Source organism: Rhipicephalus sanguineus, chromosome 5 (assembly GCF_013339695.2).
Source record: "Rhipicephalus sanguineus isolate Rsan-2018 chromosome 5, BIME_Rsan_1.4, whole genome shotgun sequence".
Taxonomy (NCBI): Eukaryota; Metazoa; Arthropoda; class Arachnida; order Ixodida; family Ixodidae; genus Rhipicephalus; species Rhipicephalus sanguineus.
Window position 1 is genome coordinate 82705120 of NC_051180.1, and position 17673 is coordinate 82722792.

At 46.0% G+C, this 17673-nt stretch overlaps 1 protein-coding gene across 1 annotated transcript; it reads right to left on the reverse strand.

The window, feature by feature from the left end:
- Positions 1-484: 484 nt before the first annotated feature.
- On the reverse strand, positions 485-16693 carry LOC119394761 (probable serine carboxypeptidase CPVL). The gene is made up of 6 exons (XM_037662068.2): positions 16203-16693; positions 11662-11708; positions 10381-10583; positions 8213-8543; positions 1698-2215; positions 485-886 (listed from the first exon to the last, which is right to left on the reverse strand). The coding sequence occupies exons 1-6, from the start codon at positions 16274-16276 to the stop codon at positions 605-607; spliced, it is 1455 nt and encodes a 484-aa protein (XP_037517996.1). The 5' UTR covers positions 16277-16693; the 3' UTR covers positions 485-604.
- Positions 16694-17673: the final 980 nt, after the last annotated feature.

Consider the following 17673-nt stretch of genomic DNA (forward strand, 5'->3'; position numbering starts at 1 on the left):
TGCACTCTGTGAACCCAGAACGTTCTTGAGCTTTCCTCCTTGCTTTGTAGCAACACTTCTTTCACAAGAAGGAAAAAAGAGTGACACTAGACGCTTTTCCACCGAATGCACGAAGTCCTCCTGCCAGACGCGAAGTCCAGTCGAGAGTCATTTCTTAAAGCTGCCAAGGTGGGGTGGTCTACGAAATGATCGAACGCATGTAATAATTCTAAAAAGACAAGGCGTGCAAACACGGACACAAGAAAGAAGTCAGAAAACCACACCGGCGTTTGTGGTGTCCTGACTTATTTCTTGTGTCCCTGTTTGCACGACCTGTCTTTTTCGAATGAATACTTACCAACTAGCTCAGCTCTCTGTTATTCTAAGCATGTAATAAGGCACCATTGCAGTATATACACGCGGAGATCAGCAGTTTTTATTTAAGTCCGCATATAGGTATACCGCAGGGCAAGCTACCCGAAAAGCACACACACACACTCACGCTTTAGTACTAGTAAAAGAAGATATCGCAGCCCCTGGCAAGAACCTAATGTCTCTTGTCCCATCGAAACGGCGGCCTTTGGGTAACACGCTCGTCCGTGAATTTGTTATTAACGTGCGTGTTCTACTCCGCAAACGGCTCGTCGTTCATGTACCTGGTGATCATATCGTACGCCGCCTCTGGCTGGTCGTATGGAAGAATGTGACCTGCGTCCCTGACGATGACAAGCGTGCAGTTCTTTGCGTTCTTGGCGTAGCCTCGCACGCTTTCACCGTCGGGTGAGCGCCAGATTTTCTTCTCGGCGTTCGACCATTCCTCGCTGCCCGACCATGGCAGGGTGTACATGAGGGTCTCGGTTGCAACGGATGGGACAATGATGTCCAGATGACCGCTGTACATTAACACCTAAGGAAGAGACGACAAAATGAATGGAAATAAGAACATCACACCACCTGTTTTGTCAGTGATGACAGGATTTAGAATACAGAGGAAAGGAATTCACAATGAGCGTTGTATTCTTAAATAGTACGTGGTATTTAGGAGATGATGGTGATGCAAGTTGTGCCAGCCATAGGCGCGCGCACAGTGGAAGGGGAATGGGCAGTGGGGCGACACAGGGCTCATAAGGAAATAGGACTCATACTGGCAAAACAGTTCTGGCGCAAAAGTTGTTTGCAAGATTAGATGCTAGCCAGTTGGGATGTTGGAAATATTAGCGAGTGCGACCGGCCAGTGTCAAACTGTACTTAGCAACAAAAATATCTGTGAATTCGCTCCACTTGCCTAGCGACTGAAAGAAGCAGTACATTGCTGTTCAATGCGCCACGCAATGAAAAATTCTACTTGTAACGTGTCTGTTCATCAAAGATAATTACACAAAGTATTGTGAAGCGGTACCTGAACAGCCGCGTACCACACTGCATAGATGGTAGGCTTATAGGAATTTTAACATTACGTCTCGCAGTTCTCGCATGCATTCGTAGAATACACAGGCTCATGGCCAATCTTGAAACCATATACAGTTCTGCAGCATGCGTGATCAGACAAGTGGAAGCTAGCTGTGAGTGATACCGTATGCCATCCTACCGTGCCTTAAATCTCACCAGCACGGTACATTGCGACTTGAAATAGCTCATAGCTGTGAAGTTTACGTGGAACGAATGATTACTCAAGTTTTCAAGAGAACGTCATTTTAAACTAGAATACACGATAGTACCTTGTAATTGTTCGCCAGAATGGCCAATTTGTCCTTGACAGACTTCATAAGGTCTGCGGCTAGGTATAGCACAACTTCCGTTGAGGTGCCGTCGTATTCCACTTGCCCAACGTGGAGTGCTTCGCGCGCAGTAGGGGTCTTAAGAAACGTCTTGTAGCGTGAGTGCGACTCGGGTTTCTCTGTGAGTAGATAGTTGTAGGCGTACTCGTATCCCGTGACGTTTCCAAAGAGCGTGGGCGTTCCAGCGACTGTGCCTAAGATAAGAGAAGTCGCTATCAGACTGGCGCCCAGGTAGTCCTCCTCACAGATCATGCTCGCCGCTCGATTGCACCCTTCTCGCATGTAACTCGCTTGACGCTTGTCCAAGAGCCCGATGTAATACAAGAAGTCCCCGTATATAAGCATGGTAATGGGGTCTGTCATGCCGTTGCCCACAGCGATGCCCTTCAAGTTGATTGGCACCCGGAGCTGGTCCCTGAATTCATGGAGGAGGGCACCAATCGATGGGATGTACTTTCCTGCGTAGAGACAATGCACTTAGGAGTATCGATCGCGAACGGACAACGGCGTAACTAGCCCTACGCTAAAGTGGAAAGTTGGGCAAGTTGGTACGGATCCGTGATCGTAAACCGCGCACAAGGCAAGGGACGAGTTAAAAAGGAAACAGGACAGCCGCTGACTCGCAGCTAAGTTTAATCGCAAACGATCGTCAAATATATCCAGTGACACAAAAACAGTGGGTTGATGGGAGCAAAATAACCATGTTTAATGTGTATCGCATTCGTCTATTCTTTTTTCTGTTGTTTTTTGTGCCATTGTATATATTTTCCGATCGTATGTGATTAAACTTAGTTGCGAGCCAGCGCCTGTCCTGTTTTATTTTCAAGCCATCCCCTGTCATATGCGCTTTTTGTCATCATGAACAAATAGCACATAGTAGGTAGTCTGTTCTCATGCGCCACCCACTAGTGATAGCCGAAGGGCGGTTGGGCTAAGTAACGCCTCGCCGATCATGATGTGACTTTCGGTCCATAGCGCCGGCTTGAGAAGACTGTGGTCATCGGCCAGTACACGGGTTCATTCGCAAGGACTTTCATGCTCAAATATTGGATCCTCAGAACGGGTTATCACCGGCCATATTAATGAACGGTATATTTAATAGCGAAAGGGGCTGCGGGCTAAGATAGGGGCATCAAACCGATCACCACGTTTTAAAGACGATGATCTTTCTTGGGGAACCTAAACGCAGAAATTTTGGTCTGTCTGTCTGTCTGCCTGTCTTTCTGTTTGTCTGTCTGTCACCCGGTTCAGCCTGGTCAAAGTTTAACCACTTGCTCAACGCCCAGCCATCTTGAGCTGGTACGGCCGTTCATACTTGTGAACATTGTCGATAAAGAAGCAAATGTTACGTTTATCTGAGGCGCGACATCAATACGTAAGTATTAGGAGGTGTGTTCCTTTACTAGAAAATACATAGATAAGTAATTGTAAAGACCCTAATCTTTTTTGGGCTGCGCTGAAAATGCGACGCCATCAGCCAGATGCGGCGGTTCAACATAGAGGAGGAGGACTCTTGTAGTACGGCCGGTACAAGACTATCGTCTTTCGACGACATTTGCAGCGAAGCACGCAGATACGCGGCCAATTTTTTTTAATGAACATTCATTTGAGATATTGAGGTTGACTGTGTTACCGGTGCCCATCTTTCAGCGTGCGTTGCTATCACGTCTTAGTGCATCTAATTAAGGACCTTGAAACGAAAGCCACCACTTAAATGAATGAATGAATGAATGAATGAATGAATGAATGAATGAATGAATGAATGACTATTTGTTCGAGCGAAATACTAGAAATGGGCCTCGAGCGAAAAGCTACGCGGGTAGTTAGAGAAGTGCACGAGGCCCAATGGAGCAAAAAATAAAAAAATCACAGCATGTCCACGTAGTGAATGATGATGAGTGGGGCGAAGCGAACTCGCGCTGCAGCACGGCGATGGCATTGGCGCGAGCGTGGTCCTTCTTGATGGAAGATATTGTGACTAGATTGTTTGAGAACCACAATCTGTTGCACACACCGCAACTATGGCCGGAACTGTTATGAAGGGAGTCCCGCTGGAAGCGCGCGTCGGCGCCTTCGGGCAGAGACCGCCTGATGCGTTTTGCAGCCACTTCACGTGCTCGCACAGCCTCGGGCTCTGCCTGCCGGTACGCGCGCTTTCTCGCCACTTCACGGTCCTTCACATTTGGAAGATCCGATTCGCGCCGCAACCGTGCAGCTTCGGCGTCGCGGGCTCGAACGGCGGGGTCTTCGCGCCGCAACCGTGCAGCTTGTCGAGCAGCTTCGGCCTCGCGGGCTCGAACGGCGGGGTCTTCGCGTCGCAGCCGTGCAGCTTGTCGAGCAGCTTCGGACTCGCGGGCTCGAACGGCGGGGTCTTCTCGCCGCAGCCCTGCAGCTTGTCGAGCAGCTTCGGCCTCGCGGGCTCGAACGGCGGGGTCTTCTCGCCGCAGCCGTGCAGCTTGTCGAGCAGCTTCGGCTTCGCGGGCTCGAACGGCGGAATCTGCTTCGCGGCGTCGACGTGCAGCTTCGGCCTCGCGGGCTCTCACCTCAGGATTCTGTCTGCGAGCGCGCACTGCCGCCGCCTTCCATGCCCTCCGTTCCGCAGCCTTGTCTTCCATCTGGCGACTCCGAGCTAAAGAGAAAGCGTGCCAAGAGTGTCACTCGTCAACGTCGTCTTCTTCTACTGCATACCAGAACGCGCGCAGTAAAGAAGAAAGAATGCCACACAGGCGAACACGCACGAGAGTCTCACTCGTCAACGTCTTCTTCTTCTTCTACTGCATACCAGAACGCGCGCTTCTCACGAGCTAGAGGTGGCTACTACAACGCTACAAACGGAGGATGGACAGACCCACGGCATAAGGAGCTTCGCCCCTAAAAAAAAAGAACAAAGCGGCACAAACAAGTGAACATACACGTACACTGCAAAGTGACAAAATAAAAGGCAGCGAACATTTGCGCTCGTGAGGCAAACAAATCAAAAGTCAAACGGGGATACTAGAAAACAATTAACGGCCGTTCAACGGCATATAATTGAGGCTTCGTGGCCGAAAACTAATGAAAAACTCCCAGGCCAATGTTCATCGAGACAAACAAAAGGAACACTGAGGTGAATTGATAAGATATAGCTTAGACTTCTTCGAAGAGGCTGTAAAAATATTTGGATTGTTTGTGCTGTGATTATTTAGTGTGTACGGTAAAGTGAAACGAAGACTTTGGTTACCGTATAGCGTCCTCGTTCACGGAACGTTCCATATTTGTTTGCTTCTGCTGTAGAAGTATTTTAAATACGGATGCATTTCTTAGTCGGGCTATGTGAGGCATCCGGCGTTGTCCGCGGCGCCCTCTCCCATAGCAACAGCTGCGGGCGCGCGCGCTTATCCTCGCCCCTAGCAACCGAAGCATGTGGTGCGAGAGAGTGTTGGAGAGGGTAGGTGCAGTGCTTCGCCGCTCCTTCTCTCGCCGTTCGCTCTCTCTCCTCCCTGCGCCCTACTCTCCCGTCCGCTCGCGCCTCACTCTCGACTGTTCGCTGGCTGGGCGCCTCTCAAGAACATCCGGAAATGTGTGCTCGAGACGCCGCTGTGAAACGCCAACGTCGAGCCGAGAACGCTGGCGCCCCACTCTCCCGTACGCTCGCGCCTCACCCTCGACCGTTCGCTGGCTGGGCGCCTCTCAAGCCGATGGCAGAAGTCGGTGAAGGCGAATGTCTGACGGCAACTGTACCCTCTCTCGGCGCAAGAAATGCAATCGCATTTCCTCACGATTCCCTTCGGGGAGGTGGGGACATTTTTCATGTGGTTTAAGTTCACCAAGAGTCTTCAGGAAATCGGATGAGCATTGCGGGAAGAAGCTATGGCAGTACAGCAAGCGATACTCAAACATAGCATGTACAAGTACAATCTTATATTGCTCAAATAAATTTGCAGTATGGGCAGTGTAAAGAAACACCAGCGATTAATCTGATTGCCTTCTTCAGGAGGCCGAGTATGGTGTTTAAATTTGTTTTGGATTTTTTGCCCCAAACAAAATGACAGTAGTAAATGTACGATTGAAATATAGCACTATAAAGTGTAAGCTTGTGTTTTGGCGAAAATTGATTGCGAGGTCTAGAGAGGAAGCCCAGGCCACTAGCAAGATTGTTTTCAATATGCATTACATGGTCAGACCATCTCATGCGAGAAGCGCGCAAAAAAAAAAAAGTTCCGCTGCAATATTGCAAACAATGGTGCCAAATCAAGGAAACGGAAATTGATATAATAAAACAATAACTTTCCTAAAGAAACTCCTTTGAATCAACCAGGCAGTTCCTCAACACCAGATGAAACAATCTCCCAGCGTCCTATAGAGATCTTATCCACTCTAGAGAAAGTACTTGAAAAACGAGAAAGGTGCACTGAAGAAAGATAATAGTAAACTTAGATTTATGTATTAGGCTTTTGTAGTGGCGAAATCGTCATTCTTAGCGAGCGCAGACCTTTCGTAGGCGCGATAATGACAGAAATAGAGGATCACAGTGGGGGGTATCCCTTATGTGACGTCAATACTGGCTGATGCACGGAGAATGGCAGCGAGAAAGATCGTGGGGGGATTACGTGGGGGCGCGGACGATTCAGGTTTAGGTGCAGTCAAAGGGGCCTGCAGTGGCAAGTTTGTGAGCAACTAAGTCATACACTGGCACAAAAAAAGAAAAAAGAAACACGCACGATGCTCTGGACTAAAAGACGAACCTTCAGTTAAGCGGTTTAATAGTAATGCATAAGCAATTATAAACCTTACTATTAGCGAGAAGCTCGAGAAAATTGTGCCTGAGTTGTCCGAGTGAGACAGAAACACACAATGGAGTAAAAAAATAAGAGAATAAAAATAAATAGGACGCTGAAACATGATGAAACTTAACCAATGAGAGCCACATGTACGAACTTAAAACTCTGAAGAAATTGAACCCTCGATCACTGACACGAAAGCTCAATACTGTAACCATTATGCCATAAATGTTTTCTTTAATTAACTGCACTGGCACTTCATCAAACACAGCATAAGAGTTAAAGCAGACAGTGGGAGACACTGATAAGTCAAAGTTAGGAGCTTACATAACAGAAATTTTTTCATGCGCATAGGTGGCTCAAGTTTTCCAAGCCACTCGGGTAAACGCTTTCGCACAAAAAAAGGCAGGAAAAGCCCATAACAACGCCGCGTCTTCTTTCGCGTTCGGACCTGTGCAAAGTTCAACTTACGGTTTACAATAAGCACAAAAAAAATCCATGGCTACGGGTTCCTGTGAGCATGAAACTTTCCTGGCGAGTTTTCAAAGTCCGCCCATCGATCGCCATCTAGTCTGGACAACAAAGTAGCTTGCATCGCTTCTGACTTCGGTGGTATCTTCACGAAGCTGTCTATTTTCCCGGCTTAATTGGAGTCGGAATAAGACTTAAAGGGACACTAAAGGCAAATAACAATTTATGTCAGAGTGAAAGCTCAATGTATGACAACTTCTAAAACGGCTATATTATCAACAGCAGTACCCTACTCACCGAGAAATTAGGCTAAATGTATCACATGATGAGCGCCACGAGTGGGACATTTTCGAAGTGATCCCGATGACGTATGAGAGTCTGCCTACAATAAATCACTAGTAATCAAACTAGCAGCAATAAAAAAAGAACCTTCCGTGCATCACGAAACGTAATAAAATGCTGTTTGTTCGTTTCCGTCTGATTCATGGAAAAAAGAACCTCTGTGGCGTTGCCATGTGGAACGGCGCGCGTGGTTCAAAGGTTCCGTTTTCGCCGAACTGCGCTTCGCCCGGCGTCCTGCTTCGCTCACGCGGTCGCGTCTCAGTGGTAGTTTCGGGATCGCGTACTTCCCCGTGTGTTTTGCGCGCTCGTGAAAGTCGCTCTGCCAGAAAGTTCCACAAAATGCCGCATGCAACGACGCCGACACTACGAGCCCTCAGCAGCATACCACGTTCATCGGGGCTCAAGTCGCTGAATTGGAGCCCAGCGTCGCGAGCCACTGTCTCGTTGTCAAGTTCTCCGTCCACATCCATTGCGGCGATTGCGGCAAGCTTCGATGGCTTCGATGGCCGTTGTTGCTGCTGTGGGTCCCGCTACTTTCGCTCTGCTGCTACTAGTGTCGGCGGCCGCGCAGTAAAGGCGGGCAACGTTGGGCACGGCAGCAGTGACGTATGAAAGTCGGATTTCAGGCGGGTGATTTGAAGTGCGCTAACGCAATGCGGACAACTAAAACGTTATTTTGTTTCAAAATAAGCACTTCCTTGGCATAAAAGTAGCACTACGAGGTTTCTGGACCGCTATTTCAACCATAAACGTCGACTTAATATTTGTCTTTAGTGTCCCTTTAAGATGACCATCGTCCGCTAAGCGGTCAATTAAGCAGTCTGCAGGGAGTGTTAGAACACACTCCTAACTTCCCCCGCTTTAAATGCAGCCGATGCTCACCAGCGTATGATTCTCCAGACAGGTAGAAGTCGTTGGAGGAGTATTCACTGAATAGCGTGAAGAACTGCTGCAACATTTCCACCATGTCCCTGCTCACGTCATCCTGGTCGGTCGCGTAGCCCTCATTGCTCTGCGTGAAGCTGAAGCCGGTGCCCACCGGGTTGTCCACGTACAACATCGAAATGGTGCGCGTCCAGGTGATGTCGCGCAGCTGTGGATCGCCATTGTCGTCGATGTAGTAAGGACCGTGCTCCACGAACAGGCCTTCGAACGAGGACGTCCCTGGTCCGCCCTGTAGCCACAGGGACACTGGTGCAGTTTCAGGGTTTTCCTGCAAAAAGGGAGGGGGGAAAATAGTTTGGCAGCGTGTTACACTCTGTAACATTTGAAGGCGGAAGCCTGCCTCACACTTGGTTATACAATAAGCTAGGCATTTTTATACATTATACATTAAGTTATACAATACGGGCGAGACTTGTTACAAGACATAACGACCCACATTAAATTACCCTGATGTTCTCAGTCGATTGCATTGTCCCCCCCTCCCCCTCGAAGCTATTTGCACCTCTTTTGTTGTTGTTTAGGAGCAGCAGGCTAGAAGACCGCTTTCCTGGACGACCTCTCTTTCTTTCTCTTCATTAAACATTATCTTCTTCGCTTGTTGTCGCATTACCTCCGGATCGACCCAACTTTGACCAAGCGACGAGGCCATGTGATTACATCATGACGACTCGAAAATGTCTTCGATCTGTGGCGTAATGACGTCATAAGGTGATGTCATAACATGACGTCATCAGTGACGTAGCACTTGAGAGTTTTCGTACCGTTTCATTCGCCTGCATCTCAACGAGACACTTAAGGCTTTCGCCTTAAAAAAACATATGGGAAAGATCTGCGAACTGTCGAAGGGGATATCCATGTGTAGTATTCTTTGTACGTGCTGTCTCTTCCATTTGCCGTTCGTATACCAAGTGCTATTATGCGTGCAGGATACACGACGCCATAGTCATAAATTTCATTCAGGCTTCAGGCACTAGGTACATCTTCCATCGCGAAGCAGTCAGAACCTTTCGTGGCACGTCATCAGTAGTTGCTTTGGTAATGCTGTGTGATCGGTTCCAGCTTCAGAATCGACAGAATCCGAGCTCACTTCCTGTAGATGTGACTTAAAAAAAGATACAGTTGTTGTTCTGGTATAACTACACTTTACGCTACCACGCCGTGTTTCTCGGTTTTACATAGCGTCCACTCATTCCCAACGTGACCTGTAGGTCTTGTGCGCTGGAAGAAACGCTTTTTTTCTCACTCCGAAGGCTTTAGATTATAGAATTGCAAGCCGGTTCATCACGGTGCCACAATGCTGTAAAATTGATATTTATAAACGGCGAAACGGGTTAAGAGAAACGTCATAATGGACGGCGACAGATTAATTTTGACCATGTAAGCTTTTTACGAAATGTGCCAACAAAGCACAACACCCGAGCGTACTTGCATTCCATGCTCATCGGAATGGGGTCAGCCTAGAGGAGGGCGTAGGTGTATTGAATTATGGAATCAAAACAAAACTCTTAGGCAGTGACATAACTCTCGTTCCCTCAGTACCACGACTCATTAACCTCCGAGTCACAGTGGCAACTACAGTAAATTTCTCGCTAAGAAGCTTAAAGCCGCCTTAATTCCGCCTTTCAACCGCACTCATCCCCCACCCCCTAAAGAAAAAGGCATATAACGATGCTGCATATTAAAAAGGAGTCCTGAAAAAGCAAAGAACCGCGACAAAACGTCCTCCCAATTGAAAGGGAGGACCGTAATATTTAGATATTTATATAAAAAAGCGCAACTGTTGCTGATACTCGCGGCGATAATCAAAGAGGTCTAATAATAATATTATCTGCGGTTTAACGTCCCAAAACCACGATATGGTTATGAGGGACGCCGTAGTGGAGGGCTCCGGAAATTTCGACCACCTGGGGTTCTTTAACGTGCACCGTAAATCTAGGTACACGGGCCTCAAACATTTTCGCCTCCATCGAAAATGCAGCCGCCGCGGCCGGGATTCGATCCCGCGACCAGCAGTCGAGCGCCATAACCACTAGACCACCGTGGCGGGGCTCAAAGAGGTCTAAAGATGTCACAGCGGAATGACAAATTTTCATGTTGACACCCACCTTGGCGGGAAAGAACCAGAAGAAGAGGTTACTGCCCAGCTCCTTGTTGACCGTGATGAAACCAGAGTAGCTGAGCACATCGGGAAGGTCACCGATGTTGCCTACTTTGCTTTTCTGCAAAGCTTCTTCGAACTGTTCTGCCTCAATTAGAGGCGTCAGGAACAGCGGCTGTCCCACATCTTCGTCTGGGCTGGATTCATCATCTGAGTAAACGTTGGAATCTATTCTAAAGATCTAGATCGGATGTGCGTGTCCATGTAGATTGATCTAGGCTTACTATTTCGAACATATCACAGCGTAAAGCTCACATGGCCGCGTACCCCAGCAGCCCTAATTAGCGACTGCGTTTTGTTCTACACATGTAGTACGCATAATGCTGAAACGAACCTTGCAAAAACAAACTTCCATATTTGGATCACAATGACAGATTTATTTTTTGCCCTAAATTCTCAAGGCACAGTTAGTCGAGCATGGCGTCTGCTGTTTCCCTTTTTATTGCTGCTAGAAAACTGGTGTCTATATTTATTTCTCCTGGAAAAGACGAAAAAAAAAAAAACATGATATTTTGTCCCTGTGTCATTTCAGCGTGCTGACAAATATATCGTACATAAAAGTGCTTCACAAAATCGGTTCACGACTGCATGTATTTCTCAAGGCACAGTAATTTTACTTGTTGTACGTATTACGTACGTATTAACGTGGATAGGACCCCCCCCCCTCTCTCTATTTTTGTACACTTTCTACTTCTTTTTTTCTTTAACGCTGTCGAGTCGTAACAATGGGAAACAAATGCAGTTGCTTTCGGGGAGTCAGGAGGTTAGAGGTTGGCAGTATTTTCTTTCTTCTCACGGATGAGTCAGCAGTATTTTAAGAGCAGGAAAGACACGATTCGCATTGCTGCGAACATTTTCTTGGTCATATGAATAGAGCAGCATAAGAAATGGATTACATGCGCAAGCAATGGTATTCCCATCAACCACCCAACACGTTATTTTAAAAACGCTAATCATAACAAAAACAACAAACACAGCTTGTGACTTTCTGTGAACATGAGAGGTCGGTACGAGTGCTGCATCAGTGCGCTAGAAAAAAAAAAAAAGCGTATTATCTTCAACACTTGTCGAAACTGATTCCTGCTCCATTCTTGCTGTTTTGCACTGCAAATTCACCTGATAATTGATATATTGATGCCTGATCGTTCCCATTAACTGTTCGTGTATGAGCGACTGTCACTTACGACAGGCTGTAAATGCCTGCCACTGGGACCAATGGTGTTCTTACCTTCCCTTGCACCAGTGCTAGTTTCACGCCGAGATAACTTCTTGTACCTGAAAAACCACCGAATTAAGGCAAGAGTTTGAGATGCAAGTATCCCCCAGTTCTATTCGACGCTTTTCATCAAGAGCAAGTAAACACTTTGTGCCCGAAAGTGAAAGAACATGACGGGTAAAATGGTAGAGGCGGCTTTAGTAACAGACTGAATATGAGTAACGCTTTATATTAACCGTCACACGTAACGAATCATCGCGATATTGCGGAGCTTTATCGTGCATCACGATTACATATAGAGAAGTGCCTGTGAGTGTTTTTTGGCGGTTCCATTAGGTAATGAAACAAGCTGTTTAAGTACGGGACCAATGCCATTTGCGAAAACAAAATGATCTTCGCTGCAGATCGGAGGACCTTCATTGGAATACAATATCAGCGAAATGCCTTGTAATGCAGAGAAAATCAGTTAATAAGAGCTAAAAAAGACTACCTTCAAAAAAAGCCGGCAGATCCCACGCATTGTGGGAATTGATGTAATGCGAAGCAGCCAGCAAAGAGCTGCATACATCGTCTTGTATGTCACTAAGGAAAATGCGTGTCATGGTTTTCATGTTAACTCCTATTATTTATGTTCGTCACACAGTCACGTCGCGCAATACCAATTCCGGGGTAGATCGAGCTAGCGAAACGGCCGCAAGCGCCCCATGAGCGTGGCACGTAAGTCATGCTGTACATAACATGCGTGTCATGATTTTCATGTTAACTCGTGTTTTTATGTTCGTCACACAGTCACGTCGCGCAATACCAATTTTGGGGTAGATCAAGCTAGCGAAACGGCCGCCACCGCCCCATATGCTTGGCACGTAAGTCATGCTGTACATGACATGCGTGTCATGATGTTCATGTTAACTTGTGTTATTTATGTTCGTCACACAGTCACGTCGCGCAGTACCAATTTCGGGATAGATCAAGCTAGCGAAACGGCCGCAAGCGCCCCATGAGCGCGGCACGTAAGTCATGCTGTACATGACATCCGTGTGATGATCTTCATGTTAACTCGTGTTATTTATGTTTGCTACACAGTCACGTCAAAAGATACCAATTTTGGTGTATAAAAAGCTAGCGAAACGGCCGCCAGCGCACCATGAGCGTGGCACGTAAGTCATGCTGTACATGACATGCGTGTCATGATTTTCATGTTAACTCGTGTTTTTTATGTTCGTCACACAGTCACGTCGCGTAATACCAATATCGGGATAGATCAAGCTAGCGAAACGGCCGCAAGCGCGCCATGAGCGTGGCACGTAAGTCATGCTGTACATGACATGCGTGTCATGATTTTCATGTTAACTTGTGTTATTTATGTTCGTCACACAGTCGCGTCGCGCAATACCAATTTCGGGAAAGATCAAGCTAGCGAAACGGCCGCAAGCGCCCCATGAGCATGACACGTAAGTCATGCTGTACATGACATGCGTGCCATGATTTTCATGTCAACTCGTGTTTTTATGTTCGTCACACAGTCACGTCGCACAATACCAATTTCGGGGTAGATCAAGCTAGCGAAACGGCCGCCAGCGCCCCATGAGCGTGGCACGTAAGTCATGCTGTACATGACATGCGTGTCATGATTTTCATGTTAACTCGTGTTATTTATGTTCGTTACACAGTCACGTCGCAAGATACCAATTTTGGTGTATATAAAGCTAGCGAAACGGCCGCCAGCGAACCATGAACGTGGCACGTAAGTCATGCTGTACATGACATGTGTGTCATGATTTTCGTGTTAACTCGTGTTGTTATGTTCGTCACACAGTCACCTCGCGCAATACCAATTTCGGGGTGGATCAAGCTAGCGAAACGGCCGCCAGCGCACCATGAGCGTGGCATGTAAATCATGCTGTACATGACATGCGTTTCATGATTTTCATGTTTTGACTTAATATTTATGTTCGTCATACAGTCATGTTACGCCATACCAATTTTGTTGTACATTCGATTAACCAAGCGACCAGGAGAGCGCAAAGTCGTAGGCGGCTAGATAGATAGATAGATAGATAGATAGATAGATAGATAGATAGATAGATAGATAGATAGATAGATAGATAGATAGATAGATAGATAGATAGATAGATAGATAGATAGATAGATACGCTCAAAGTCGCAGAAGTTCGCTAAGAAAGAAATGCTTCGCATTTAAATAACCTTCTAGCTCGATTGCTGCGGAGAGATTCCGGTATATAACTGGACGTCTTGAGGGGTTAGTTGGTTCATTCTATGTAGGAAAATAATTGCGCGAAACTTGAAAAGGACGCCACAAAGAAGACACACGAACAGATCCAGTGCAAAGTACCAACTATTCGTTTTTGACCGCAGAGCGTCACATAAATAGGCCATCCGAACATAACTGCATAGACGCGCACAGCGTGTGGATGTGAGGCACGATTTCATCAGGTTAAGATACTGGGGCGTAGCAAGAACGCGTGTGCTTGGGAAGCTTTGGAAGCTTTTATAATGAAAACTAAAGGTAATGGCTGTGTAATTGAGGCCTCGATATCGCTTTACAGTCCAGAAATGTCTTTTTTTTTTATGGATAAGGTGCTTTAGCACTTGGTGTATTTGTGCGAGTCAGCATAGTACTGTTCGGATGGCCTATTTCAGTGACGCTCTGCGGTCAATAAAACAGTTGGTAGTTTGCGCATGATCTGTCTTGTGTCTTCTTTGTGGTGCCGCTTTCAAGTTTCGCACAACTTTTTTCGTGCACAGGTATATAAACACCTAGGTTACTCCACTTCTATGTTCTGCAAAAAAAAAAGATGACCAGAAAATAAAAAGAAACAAGTAAACAAATCAAATAGCAATCTGAAGCAAATAAAGAAAATTCAATAACAGTGAAATGGCAAGAGCTCACTTTACACTAGAACGTTTACGAGCGCACATTTCTGTCCAAGTTGAATCCATATTGCACTTGGCATAGCACGTGACTTTAGACATAACCGCACATGGCTGATAATCAAAAACGCTATCTAGAACAGTGTCCATTAAGAAATATTTTAAGATGCTTGCCTTTTCCTGCAGGCCACAGTCCGAGTAACTTTTGTAAAGTGTTGATACGAAATTTAGTTTTAAACTGAAAAGGTACCTTCCGTAATTTGCATGGCTTACTGAATTTTTGTTTGCGTAGCTACTGTCATGGAACCTCCGCATATGATGCTACTCTCGTCCCAACCGCATTGTTGAAATAAAAATACAAAAGGCCCGCATTTCCAAAAACTTCTTACACTCTAATTGTTCCTAAGAGAACTTTCCAGCCACTTAAGCTGCTCGATATAGTTTTAGTGTGGCCGCCTGGCCCATGGCAAACAGCGCTCACGAACGAGAGGCTTCTTGAATTCGGGCCAAGGGATCGTATTTATAATATATTCATGCCCCGGAAATAATTCAACCAATCACATCAAACGTATTGTTAGCAGAGAACCCCGCGTAGGAAAAAGTAGCAGAGCGCAGTAAAATGTAAACGGTAAATTAGAGATATCATAATGGCGCGTGACGGAGTACGTGTGTTCAAAATACATATCAACAACGAGGAGTGTGTGGCGAGGAGATATGTGGCTAGGCTGAATTCATCGTGCGGCAAATCAGTTTTCCGGAAGCCAGGAAAGAGGACTTTAGTTCGTGAAAAAAAAAAATCGTCCTTCCAACTGCAGAACGAAGCCGTCGGTAAACCTATATGATTTCAGCTGTGATGCGTGTGCCCTCGAGTGGAGGTCATTTTTTTTTTACATTTCACAACTCATAATCTCAGCTGTGTGTGCTTTCTTGGCGATGGTAATGGTATTACTTGGCGCTTCCTTGGCAATGGTATTACTATGTGCACACAGCGTGCAGTATGTTTACAAAGACGTGAAAAATGCGTGAACATATTGCTAGAAGTGCAACTAAACAGTCGTCGGAATGCATAGGGATCTGTATAGCATCTTCCAGTGTAGCTGAACAATGTGAAGATACTACAAGTGTAACAGGTATTATAAACAAAACTTTAAGACCTTTCAGCAGAATCAGATACAATGTCAATGTAAGTTGAAACGACGTCAGGAGTTGCTTTTGGAGACCTGAGAGCAGCCACAATGATATGTACAATGAACCTCGGTTGATAATAAGAAAATGCAAAGGTATGAACAATACAAAGGTATGAACGTAAGAACAATAAAATTGTTCTTACTAGGAACAGTTACGCAATGATTTAGTGTCTCCTTATTGCTAAGCTTCAGCTTAGCTTTGATGCGGGGATGCCAGCGCGATGCTTTAGTTCTTTTTAAGTAGTTGTACTAAAGTATGGATTTGAGACGATACTTCAGTTGTTGACGACATACCAAAGGCTACATGTAGGCTACGACTTAAAAAGGGTTACTACTTTCGACATTTCGGAATACCTCCGCTAACCGTACTCATCTGACTCTGTCGGTGCCAGTGATAAGACTAACAGGCACCGGAGATATCGCTTTGCTGATATGCATTGTCCAATAAAGACTTAACTACAAAATATCGCTTACCTGTGTCGGGGATTTGCGCAGACTGTAGACGAAAGAGCGATTGCGCACAGCAGGAGCAGGAGAGCAGCTTTCATTCTGATATACGTACCGTGCGAAAAAAAGAGGACGGGAGGGGGAACTCTTTTCAGCAAATCACGGCGTCGTTTTGGCTTGGATGTTTTTATGCGATGCGGCTATTCTAGCTTCGAGGACGAAAATGACTTTCCCGTCAGTTGAGAGGCACGTTTTGTAGGAGCGTTTCGAACCTGTCGTCACGGGAAGCGCGAGGCGATTGAGTTCACAGGAAGTTCAAACTATTTGTCATACGCGCACACCACCTGCGGATCTCATTGTTTGCCGGAAATCCACATAACATTACGTCTATTATGGCGTTTCACTCCGACATAGTGTCTGAAGGGCTAAGGTATTCTGGTGTCGAGCACAATTTTACCGTTCCGTTTTTCTTTTCTTGACGCTAGATGTCTTGCTATAATGGTATCACGTGAGCGACTCTCAATTGGACGGAGTTTCGAAATAGTTGGTCGTTGTCTAGTTTTCTTATTTCGTTTGTTTGCACTACGGCATCAGTGTACTTTACACATAACTACGCAGTTGTGTTTCCGACGTAAAATCCAGGAGGGACTGTTCAGTTCATTTTCCATATCCTCTATAGAGAAGCTCCGCTGGTAGAGTTTCATGGGCGTGTCTTACGCGTGGCCCTCGATAGCTTTCTTTGCATTTGCGTGATCAGATTGGCGCATTGCATTTACTGCTTCACAAGACGAAGTCAAGATTCTACAAAGTCGTAAGCGTTGATGGTAAGTTTTTCGTCTAGAGTGTGTTGCACACGTATTAATGTAACGGTTGTCCCTTACGGACTGTAGAAGCGAATATGACGGGTGTATGACGTATGACGTGTATTAAAAAGCAGACAGCGAGAATACGGACGTATGAAGGTTCAATGGCAAAACCAGAATGTGGCCATGTAGATTTACGCCGAGCGTGTTTCCGTTATAAGCGCTTCTCATGTTATGGTATACATGTGATAGAGTACGTTCATCTTCCATATTTAACACGGTGCTTCTTTTTTTCGATGGAGGCGGGAATCTTACAGTTGCTGTCGAAACGGAGTCCAAGGAATATTTCACAATTTTACGAGTTTTTTGAAGTTTCTCTTTGTGAATGCGCGAATGTGTTTAAAACAAGTTTTAAAAGCGGGGGCTGCTTTTGATGGCTACGATGAGATCTTAAAAAGAACTAGCTCAAAATAGCTGAAAAAAAAAGAAGTGCGGAAGAAAGATCTTAGACAGTATCCGTTACAGTGTCTTCAAAAGGGTATTTTTTTATTCTTAACAGCGAGACGTCTTTGTCTTTGCGCAGTATATCTTACCTCCCAGCTTATTGTTGTTGTTAAGCGCCACGGGGTCGCTGTCACTCCTGGTGACAACATGAATATGTAAATATTCGAGTTAGCTTGTTCCTCGATTGCTCC

What these genes read in the sequence shown, in the direction of transcription:
- LOC119394761 (XM_037662068.2), bottom strand. Translation starts at nt 16,276, where the DNA reads ATGAAAGCTGCTCTCCTGCTCCTGCTGTGCGCAATCGCTCTTTCGTCT. An exon ending in TCTGGTTCTTTCCCGCCAAG is followed by an intron (nt 8,544 to 10,380) that starts GTGGGTGTCAAC and finishes CCCTTTTTGCAG; the next exon opens with GAAAACCCTGAAACTGCACC. An exon ending in GTCTGGAGAATCATACGCTG is followed by an intron (nt 2,216 to 8,212) that starts GTGAGCATCGGC and finishes GTCTCTACGCAG; the next exon opens with GAAAGTACATCCCATCGATT.